Raw genomic sequence first — 8943 nt, 5'->3', positions numbered from 1 at the left:
TGGAGGCGTCAGGCAATTAATTTTTTTAACTCATAATTAATCGCATGACTTCACATTTTTATATCTGTTCTAAATGTACAATAATATTTTTTTGCCTAGGTTTTCATACTCTTGTTAACAAAAGTGGGGGGAACATTTTTAAACTAATAGAAATAGTTCAAATTAATTTGTGACGTCTGTAGCCGTCAATGGAAGTGAATGGGTTAACACTGTCTTGTATTGAGAGTTTGCCAAGCCCGTTTAAAGCACTAAGCCAAAGAGAAGCAGTCCGTGCGGTTCCAGTTGCACGTGTTGGACAGGAACACTCCGTCACGAGAGGAGAGGAGCTCAGGATCTCATGGGCAAGGAAGGCTGCCACTTAATACGCGTTAATGGGCAAAGCTTGGACCGTCTGGCAAATGAAACGCCAAAAAGTTTGAAGTGTCTTTGGAGAAAACCAGTGTTTTATATGTAACGTGCACATGCGGTATCGTGTTTACACGCAGTCGCTGGGATTGTGTTAAAATGCGACAAAGAAAAACGAAAATAAAAAGTTCTAGAAATTTCTCCACAATTTTCTCCATGGCACACACAGATGGATGAGAGAGTGGTTTTCTTCTGTCATTTCAAATGTGTGTATTGGTTCATACAGAACACACAAACAAAGCACCAAAGTGAACACACCCTAAAGACTGTAGTGTGGAATGCAATCCATTTGAAGCCTGCCACTCATAAAGCACACTCCAATTTCCAATTTTAGTTTGCTTGATCAGAGAAAAAGGCAGTTCTATAATTGTTAAAAAGAAAGTCAACCCAAAAAGTTTCTTCACAATAGTCTAAACACGGAAATTCTGATTAATATTGTTTTTTGTGCAATATGAATAAAGCAGCAAAGTCCACCCCGTTTTTATCCATCTCATCATTGCTGTCAACTGAAAACGATATCACAGTTACTCAGGGCTCAGGTAATGACCAATCACGGCTCACCAGCCGACAGTAATTGGCGCAATGGCGTCCCCCTAGATTCAGGGGTGGGCACACTCGGTCCTCGAGGGCCGGAGACCCGCAGGTTTTGGATGTTTCCCTTCCCCAACACAGCTGATATATGATCAGCTCATTAGCAAGCTCTGCATATGCCTGATAATGATCCTATTGATTGGAATCAGCTGCGTTGGAGCAGGGAAACATCCAAAACCTGCAGGACTCCGGCCCTCGAGGACCGAGTTTGCCCACTACTGCCCTAGATCGATCATACGTATTGTTAGAGTACACTATATTTTTATACTCTTTTACGTGTTCCCAATAAATCCAAGTTGAGATTCTGGTGAAGAGGTTCCTTGCAAAGGCTTATTCAGAAATTTCTGATAACACAATTGAAGTCACCCAAGCAGTGATCCGTCCCAAATGTGTGTCCCAATCGCCTCTTGTCCCAATCGCCTCTCCACTCCCTCATCAAGTTCCCGTAGATGCAAAATCAGATTAGACTTCGACAGCAGTATACCAGCTCGTCCTTGGACTTTCTTTGACCGAACAGAACTTTCTCAAAACTCTACTTCCTTAGATAATAAAAATAAACGTATTAATTTTCTCTTTTCCAGTCAAGAGGGAAAGATAAGAAAACGATCAAAAACATTATTCATCGAGCTTATATTAAGTTAACATAATTACACCTACATCTACACAGTTATAACTAAATTCAAAACTGTTCAAATATAAAGTAAAACAGTAAACATGTTAACAATGTTAACAGTATCCAAAGAATTCTGCCTTCACAATTTTCAACAGTCTGGAAAGAAATCGGTTTCACAAGAAGTTTATTATTATGTTTACAGGAAATAAAGACTGGCAGTGAGCACTGGTTCTAAAAATGCCTTGTTGACTGCAAAAGTCAGACAAGTTGAAGTTGAGTTAAAGGGAACGGGAAGCAGAAAAGCATCTCTGAATTATCGCAGATTTACAGTACCTGTTGGTACTTTTGAAGGTTACACCGGTTTGTTGAGGCGGGCCCTGTTTATGCAATACATACTGCATAATAAACATTATACGGAGGTGGAGTTGATCCAGAACAACTCGCTGACTGTTGCAATAATGAACTTCTCTATTCGCCCTGGAACAAAAGCAGACTTTAAAGACATATGGAGACTGCTCAGGGTGAGTCTGCTGAGCTAAAACAAAAAAAAATACATATCTACAATATAGTCAAATGTATTTGATAGTATCACTGATTTTTTTTGTACTAATTTTTCTAGGATTTGGCGAGTCATCACAAAATGCTCGACGAAATGAATGTGACATATGAAGGTATTGTTTATTTTTTTCCTAATCCATCTCACTTCACCTATAAATGAATGCATTTAATTCCTCTTCTTGGCACTGCAATTTTGAATACAGCCAGACAGTACACTTACGTCACGTAAATCTTTTTCTAAATATATATAGCCTACTGTATATAATATAATATAATAACAATATAGCATGCAACTTTAATGCAAATATAAATTCATCAGCTGCTGCTTATGCTGCTAATGAACTGATTAATCAGTAACGAAAGATAAGGTCTGTTTTGACCTGAGTCTACCCCGTACGGAAGTACAGTACTGCAAACTGCACTAGTTTAGTGTATGGTCTGCACTTTGTAAGCAAGTTGTTGTCCTCTTTAATGAATTAATAAACTTTATAAAAGTTATTGTATTTAATCTTAATGTCCTTCCTGAAGTGTTACTTGAGTTGGGCTCAGTTTACATACAGTACCCTGTCAAAATATGGGAAATGTTAGTCAGGTAAAGCCTTTTGTTTTTCTTCTTAAATCATAACACGACAACCGAACTCAACCGAATTTAAATTCAAGGGCTATCCAGCACAACTGTGCTTATTTAGAGTTTAGGATTAATGCAGCACTACTTTTCGCCGTAGAACTGGAGCGGGACGCTTTCAACCAGAATCCCTGGTTTGAATGCCTTGTGGCAGAAGTACCGGAGGAGAATAAATCTAAAGAAGGTAAACTGTTTCCCTGGTAGTCTTGCTCAATACAGTGAGCGCAAGCTAGGACACTTTATTTGGTGATTTCTTTCTTTGTGTCCCTTTAGGATTCAAAATGGTTGGTCTGGCAGTTTACTTTTACTCATACAGTACATGGAAGGGACGCACAGTCTATTTGGAGGATTTTTACGTGATGCCGGAATTCAGAGGTACAGTACAGTATATAGGCTACAATAAAAAAACGGTTGAGTGCTGTAATTCTTGCTTCAATTAGTCATTTCTTCGTAATTTGTTTTTGTTAGGACTTGGCATTGGAAATAATTTGCTGAGCACACTTGCCAAGGTACCCATCTATATTATAAGGTAAAAAAAATACGGTTCTATTTTTTTTTATAACTAATGCATTGTCATGTTTGTGCAGGTGGCGAGAGAAAAGCAATGTATGCAGTTGGAGTTGAATGTGTTAGGCCAAAACACTCGTTTACGATCCTTCTACGCTGCAAAAGGAGGGCAGGACATCACTGTCAGGGATGATTGGCACATGCTACGTTTTAATACACAAAGCCTAAATGATTTAATTTCTTGTGGCTTTTTGAAAATGACAGAAAAGTCATGAATGCAATTTCTCTTTGTATGTATAAGAAGAAATAAACTTGAAATACTTTCAGTCAAGAGACGTCTGTTTAATTGACGAGGAATGTTTTGGGTGTAGTTGCGTAATTCTTACGCTAGAGTTCGCCATCGTCTCTTGGACTTTCAAAGATTCAAATCAGACAAATGTATTTTGAAAATCTGTAGTACGGATATGCATCCTGCATATCCTGCATAGGTCATACGCCGGTGGAAGTAACTTATTCATTACATACGTGTTGCGAACATGGACTTTAACATCCGTGCCGCTACTAAAGTAGACTGCAAAGATATATCGAGATTGATCATGGTATGTAATTCACTGTCTATTTCAAATATATCATAATCAAATACATCCTATAGTGCTCGTCAGTGTATCTTGTGCAACCAAAATATAAGTTATTTTTCAGGACTTGGCAGTTCATGACAAGATGTCGGATCAAGTGAAGCTGTCATGCGAGGGTAATATTTCAATTAGGAGTTTCCAAGTCTACCATGCAACGCTGCAAAGCCACTGCAAACTCATCACAAAATCACACACGTACATAAAAAATATTGTTAAATATTAAGTAATACATTTATCTTGCTCACTCACACTACAGCAGTGAAATGTTTTGATTATTTGTTATTTAATTTTACTTTAGAACTGCAACATGATGGTTTCAGCCCGAATCCCTTGTTTGAGTGTCTTGTTGCAGAGGTACCGGATGAGAATAAATCTCAAGAAGGTAAAATGTTTCTATCACAATAGCCTACCTGTCTCGACTACTTTCTGTGCAGCTTTCATTTACACCACTCACAAATATATATATATATATATGTCAATTCCAGCCTAGTAAGATTGGTATTTAATTTATTTTGGAATTATGAACCCGGCCACACACCAGTTATTGAGAGGGTGTGCACACTTGTGTAACCACCTTATTGCTGTTGTTTCTTTTTAATTACACTCTTGAATTTTTAATTGAATTGTACATGTTATAGGTTATAAAAGTGCTGAAATAATGGGTTATCATTTAAAAAGTGCACACTATTATATTCACATAATTTGGCATTTGTTGAATCTGTTTTTGATGATAATCTCTATGCTACTTTAGGATTCACAATTGTTGGATTTGCACTTTACTTTTACATCTACTGCACTTGGAAGGGGCGGGCCATGTATTTGGAGGATTTGTATGTGATGCCGGAATTCAGAGGTAAAAAGTGTTTGGACATTATCAACAAATAGTGTGTCTTGATTCTTATTTGTGTTGATCTTACAAATGTCTTACCCCTGAATTTACATTCTTTAGGTATGTACTGTAGTTTTGTAATGAATGTTAAACGTATTTTCAGAAATATATCTACAAAGTCTGTTTCTGACCCTTTTAAGGTAAAATCTACCTTTTATGTATCCCATAGGGCTAATAATGAAACGTGTTTATTTTCAACTTGTGGTAAAAGTCAGTTGACTATTGTAAGCCAAGACCTACCTAACAAAACTATATTGTGCCTTTTTTTGAGTTGGTTTGATTTTTGGACTGAAATATGTTCTGCCTCATCAGTTTATTCATGTCTTCATCAGGATTTGGCATGGGAAAAGGTTTACTGAGCTATGTTGCTAAGGTAAGAATGCTTCAAAGTAGATTGTTGACAAATTGAGAGAATGGCATTTAATGAAAAGAACAAATCCGACTAGTTTTTTTTTTTGTAGCTGCCTGTGCTTTGTGGAGAAGATTAGGGGTACATGGTCAATTTAAAGCCTTGTCATGTTTGTGCAGGTGGCCAAAGAGAAGCAGTGTGCGCGGTTGCAGTTGAATGTGTTGGACTGGAATACTCCATCGCGAGACTTCTATGCTGCGAGAGGAGCTCAGAATGTCACCGTCAAGGACGGCTGGCACTTAGTACATTTTGATGGACAAAGCTTGGACCGTCTGGCAAGAGAAACATGACAAAATTAGAAGTGTATTTTGATGAAAAGCACACACACACCAATTATGCCTAACCCACACACACTCACTTCCACCTAAGTTTGCAGGTGATGTACATTAACAAGCTTCTGTTGGATTCCATTAAAACATATAACTAAATAAACGTTTGTCAAGTGTAATGTAAATGATTATTTTCATAATGACGTAATCAGAAATCGGCCATTAAAAAGTAGATACTTTTGTTTTATTTTGAAGGGAGACAACGCAGGTACGGATACACAATTACTGCTTCCTGTTTTTGTAACACGGAAGTTGGTGAAGCGTTTTGATTAAGTCAGAGGCTGCCGCTGACGGCTGAACGTGCAAAGTGCCCTCAATTTGACTCCACTCATTCCAGTACTGTTCTGTTGCTACAAACATGAACTTCAAGATACGTTGTGCGACTAAAGGAGACTGCAAAGATATATCGAGAATGATAATGGTGAGTGTGTGATGACATCATCAGTGAACATTTCAAAGAAATGGATACAAAATAAAATAGGTGCATATTAATGCCCCAATGATTTTTTTTCTCTCCAGGAGTTGGCTCTGTATGAAAAGATGACTGATCAAGTTAAGATATCACGTGAAGGTAATAATAATGGTCTCACAACACGTAATTTTTATTATAATCATTTTGTAATTTTATGATAATGAAGATATTTTCAAGTGTTGATATTGTTGAGACGTTTAGCCCCGTGGTCAGCGTTAAAAGTCAAGTAAAAAAAAATCTTACGCAGTATCCTGAATAATATTACGTTTGAGGACCATAAAACATCTCACGGGGCGGCCATTTTGCCACCTGCTGTCAACACAGTTGCTCAGGCAACGACGAATCACGGCTCAACTTGTAAACGTCACATGACCAAACCCAGCAAACAGGTGAGCCATTACCTGAACGAGGAACTATGACGTCCTTTTCTGTTGACACTGACAGCAAGCAGTTCAATAACAATAGGTGGATTTTGCTACTTAATTCAGATTCCACAAACATAATATTAATCAGTATGTGATGTTTAAACTAGTGGGCATGTTTAGAATATATAAAATATGTTTGTTTTTTTACTTTCCCTTTTAAGAGTGATTCCCCCCCCGAACCTCGATCTGCTTGGAAAATGGTCAGGCCCATAATCAAACATGTCAATAAAGTAAACTGAAAGGCAAGTACCCTGCTGTGAATCAAAAAACAAACAAACCTAGATTCCACAAGATGGCAGCAAAGCATTTTTTCCCTTCCAAAATTAAGACTTTCTATCAGCTATGGCCTAGCATTAGTAGAAAAAAAGTAATAAGTCGAAGAATAAATTGAATAAGATGGACACACTGCAACCTTATCTGTTAACTGAATAGCAGTTGCAAACTCTTCTCAACTATATGTGTATTTTATTTGGGATTCTTTTGTCTTATCTGCTGAAAAACTCACCTATTTTCTGTTGTTGCTGTTGCCTAATATAAAACATGTGCTTTGGCACCATGTTGAGGCATCTTGGTGTCAAGGGATTATGTGGAAGTGAGAGGAGGAGTTTCATTTAGTCTACCATTTTCAGATACTGTATTTCTAATATCTTATCAGGCTGTATGCCTTTTTAGAATTGTCATTGTAAGTCTCGTCTAGTCTCGTCAGTAATCACTGTTAGTCTATGTATACACGTTTCAGGTGAACTTTTTTTATTTTATTTTATTTTTATTGTTTCATTTAGAACTGGAGCGTGACGGTTTCTGCCAGAATCCCTTATTTGAATGTCTTGTCGCAGAGGTACCAGAAGAGAACAAATCTGGTGAAGGTAAAATATTTGTCTGCTCGTCCACTGTCGCAGGGATGTTTGATGATTTCTATACAGAGAAATATGGCTGGGCTATATGCTTCAAAACTAATATTATTTTGGTGCTAAATAATCTAAGATTTGGCAATCACTTTTTGTTTGTTTTTGTTTATGTTTTTTATTTATTAAAGGAAGAAGGAGCTTGGTGACCTAGTAGTGGTCAACAGTGGCTAGTGGCTAGCCTTCCATTATGGAGTTTGCATGTTAAATTGAATTAAAATACTCTATTCATTTTCATTCTCTCTCTTTTTTTTGTTCTGTCAACAATGACAATAATAGAGTGCAATTATTATTGCATGCCAATTCCAGCCTTGCACATTTAAGCAAAGTAATTTTCTGTCTTCCTGTTTTGATGATAGCAATCTCTTCACGTCCCATTAGGGTTCACCACAGTTGGATACGGCTTTTACTTTTACACATACAGCACATGGAAAGGACGCTCGATGCATTTGGAGGATTTGTATGTGATGCCTGAATTCCGAGGTAAGATATGATTTGCAGTTGTCTGAGTAAATATTAACCACACTGTCCTTCAAGGTGGAATGTATCCCATTGAGCTAATTATTCACATTCAACCATGCTTTACCTTTTATAAGGTACAATATATTTTACTATATCTTTTTTATACTTTATAACCACATTTTTAGATTTGTATTCGTAAAATTCATGTAAGCTATTTTCTTTACACTTCATAATTAACATGCCTCTTTGTGTTGGTCTATCACATGAACTCCTGATCAAATACATGTACATTTTGTAACGTGAAAATTAAAGATAAGCCAAACATACTACAGTATCGTTTTTGTTTTAGAGTGTACTAAAATTTGTAGAGAACATATTTTCTGCCTCATCAGTTTCTTGATGTTGTCTTTAGGATTTGGCATTGGAAAAGGTTTACTGAGCACTGTTGCTAAGGTAAGATTGCTGTAGACTAATTATAGCTCGACCTGCATGGTCAGTCTAAAGCAGTCATGTTTGTGCAGGTGGCCAAAGAGAAGCATTGTGCACGCTTGCACTTGAGCGTGTTGGACTGGAACGCTCCATCACGAGACTTCTATGCTAAGAGAGGAGCTCAGGATCTCACTGTCAAGGAAGGCTGGCACTTAATACGTTTTGATGGACAAAACCTGGAGGATTTGGCAAATGATGCCCCTGAGAATTAAAAGGGATTCGTTTTATGATCATACCATTTCACAAAAGATATCCGGTTCTACAGTTTTCAAATACGTTGGATGTGATTCCTATTTTAGAGGAATTCGAAATGTATTTTCAGTTTTTGTTTCATGATGGTAGAGAAAGTTTAAAATTCTGGAAATTAGATTTTAATGTCGTGTGTCTCCTATTTTCGCTACTATAACTGATAAAAATGAGAAAATAAATGGCGTAATGAAGTGCTTTAATTTTCAGTTAAGTTCATTTAACTTGCCTGTTTTTATCAGAAAATTTCATGTGGCTTGCTCACTGGGCTTCTCAGAGAAGTCAGAACATTAATCACACGTTACATACAAGGATTAGAAATGCTTTTCTCCACAGGAATGCATGCAAATACTGTGCTTTATGATTTTTTAATGTATATCAGT

General features: G+C 37.1%; 3 protein-coding genes across 4 annotated transcripts; all 3 read left to right on the top strand.

Annotated features, from left to right (window-relative positions):
• The first annotated feature begins 2046 nt into the window (after window positions 1-2046).
• Window positions 2047-3630, top strand: LOC147161008 (thialysine N-epsilon-acetyltransferase-like). 2 transcript variants are annotated; one of them, XM_086098385.1, is made up of 6 exons: window positions 2047-2130; window positions 2229-2280; window positions 2893-2976; window positions 3066-3167; window positions 3261-3301; window positions 3380-3630. In XM_086098385.1, exons 1-6 carry the CDS (start codon window positions 2068-2070, stop codon window positions 3572-3574), a joined length of 537 nt encoding a protein of 178 aa, XP_085954511.1. In that variant the 5' UTR covers window positions 2047-2067; the 3' UTR covers window positions 3575-3630. The 2 variants fall into 2 exon arrangements, with proteins under 2 accessions (XP_085954511.1, XP_085954512.1); XM_086098386.1 differs by having other exon boundaries at window positions 3261-3321; window positions 3380-3510.
• Window positions 3631-3763: 133 nt separating this feature from the next.
• On the top strand, window positions 3764-5666 carry LOC147161007 (thialysine N-epsilon-acetyltransferase-like). The gene is made up of 6 exons (XM_086098388.1): window positions 3764-3898; window positions 3999-4050; window positions 4233-4316; window positions 4686-4787; window positions 5156-5196; window positions 5352-5666. The coding sequence occupies exons 1-6, from the start codon at window positions 3836-3838 to the stop codon at window positions 5520-5522; spliced, it is 513 nt and encodes a 170-aa protein (XP_085954514.1). The 5' UTR covers window positions 3764-3835; the 3' UTR covers window positions 5523-5666.
• A 118-nt stretch (window positions 5667-5784) lies between these two features.
• LOC147161006 (thialysine N-epsilon-acetyltransferase-like) lies at window positions 5785-8763 on the top strand. The gene is made up of 6 exons (XM_086098387.1): window positions 5785-5982; window positions 6081-6132; window positions 7241-7324; window positions 7745-7846; window positions 8238-8278; window positions 8347-8763. The coding sequence occupies exons 1-6, from the start codon at window positions 5920-5922 to the stop codon at window positions 8524-8526; spliced, it is 522 nt and encodes a 173-aa protein (XP_085954513.1). The 5' UTR covers window positions 5785-5919; the 3' UTR covers window positions 8527-8763.
• The last annotated feature ends 180 nt before the right edge of the window (window positions 8764-8943 follow it).

This window comes from Leptonotus elevatus, chromosome 16, assembly GCF_054856555.1.
Source record: "Leptonotus elevatus isolate MCC_2025b chromosome 16, RoL_Lele_1.0, whole genome shotgun sequence".
Taxonomy (NCBI): Eukaryota; Metazoa; Chordata; class Actinopteri; order Syngnathiformes; family Syngnathidae; genus Leptonotus; species Leptonotus elevatus.
This window is presented reverse-complemented; position numbering and strand designations above follow the sequence as displayed.

What these genes read in the sequence shown, in the direction of transcription:
- LOC147161008 (XM_086098385.1), top strand. Translation starts at nt 2,068, where the DNA reads ATGAACTTCTCTATTCGCCCTGGAACAAAAGCAGACTTTAAAGACATA. An exon ending in AATGAATGTGACATATGAAG is followed by an intron (nt 2,281 to 2,892) that starts GTATTGTTTATT and finishes TTTTCGCCGTAG; the next exon opens with AACTGGAGCGGGACGCTTTC. An exon ending in CGTGATGCCGGAATTCAGAG is followed by an intron (nt 3,168 to 3,260) that starts GTACAGTACAGT and finishes TGTTTTTGTTAG; the next exon opens with GACTTGGCATTGGAAATAAT.
- LOC147161007 (XM_086098388.1), top strand. Translation starts at nt 3,836, where the DNA reads ATGGACTTTAACATCCGTGCCGCTACTAAAGTAGACTGCAAAGATATA. An exon ending in ATATATCGAGATTGATCATG is followed by an intron (nt 3,899 to 3,998) that starts GTATGTAATTCA and finishes GTTATTTTTCAG; the next exon opens with GACTTGGCAGTTCATGACAA. An exon ending in TGAGAATAAATCTCAAGAAG is followed by an intron (nt 4,317 to 4,685) that starts GTAAAATGTTTC and finishes ATGCTACTTTAG; the next exon opens with GATTCACAATTGTTGGATTT.
- LOC147161006 (XM_086098387.1), top strand. Translation starts at nt 5,920, where the DNA reads ATGAACTTCAAGATACGTTGTGCGACTAAAGGAGACTGCAAAGATATA. An exon ending in AGTTAAGATATCACGTGAAG is followed by an intron (nt 6,133 to 7,240) that starts GTAATAATAATG and finishes TGTTTCATTTAG; the next exon opens with AACTGGAGCGTGACGGTTTC. An exon ending in AGAGAACAAATCTGGTGAAG is followed by an intron (nt 7,325 to 7,744) that starts GTAAAATATTTG and finishes ACGTCCCATTAG; the next exon opens with GGTTCACCACAGTTGGATAC.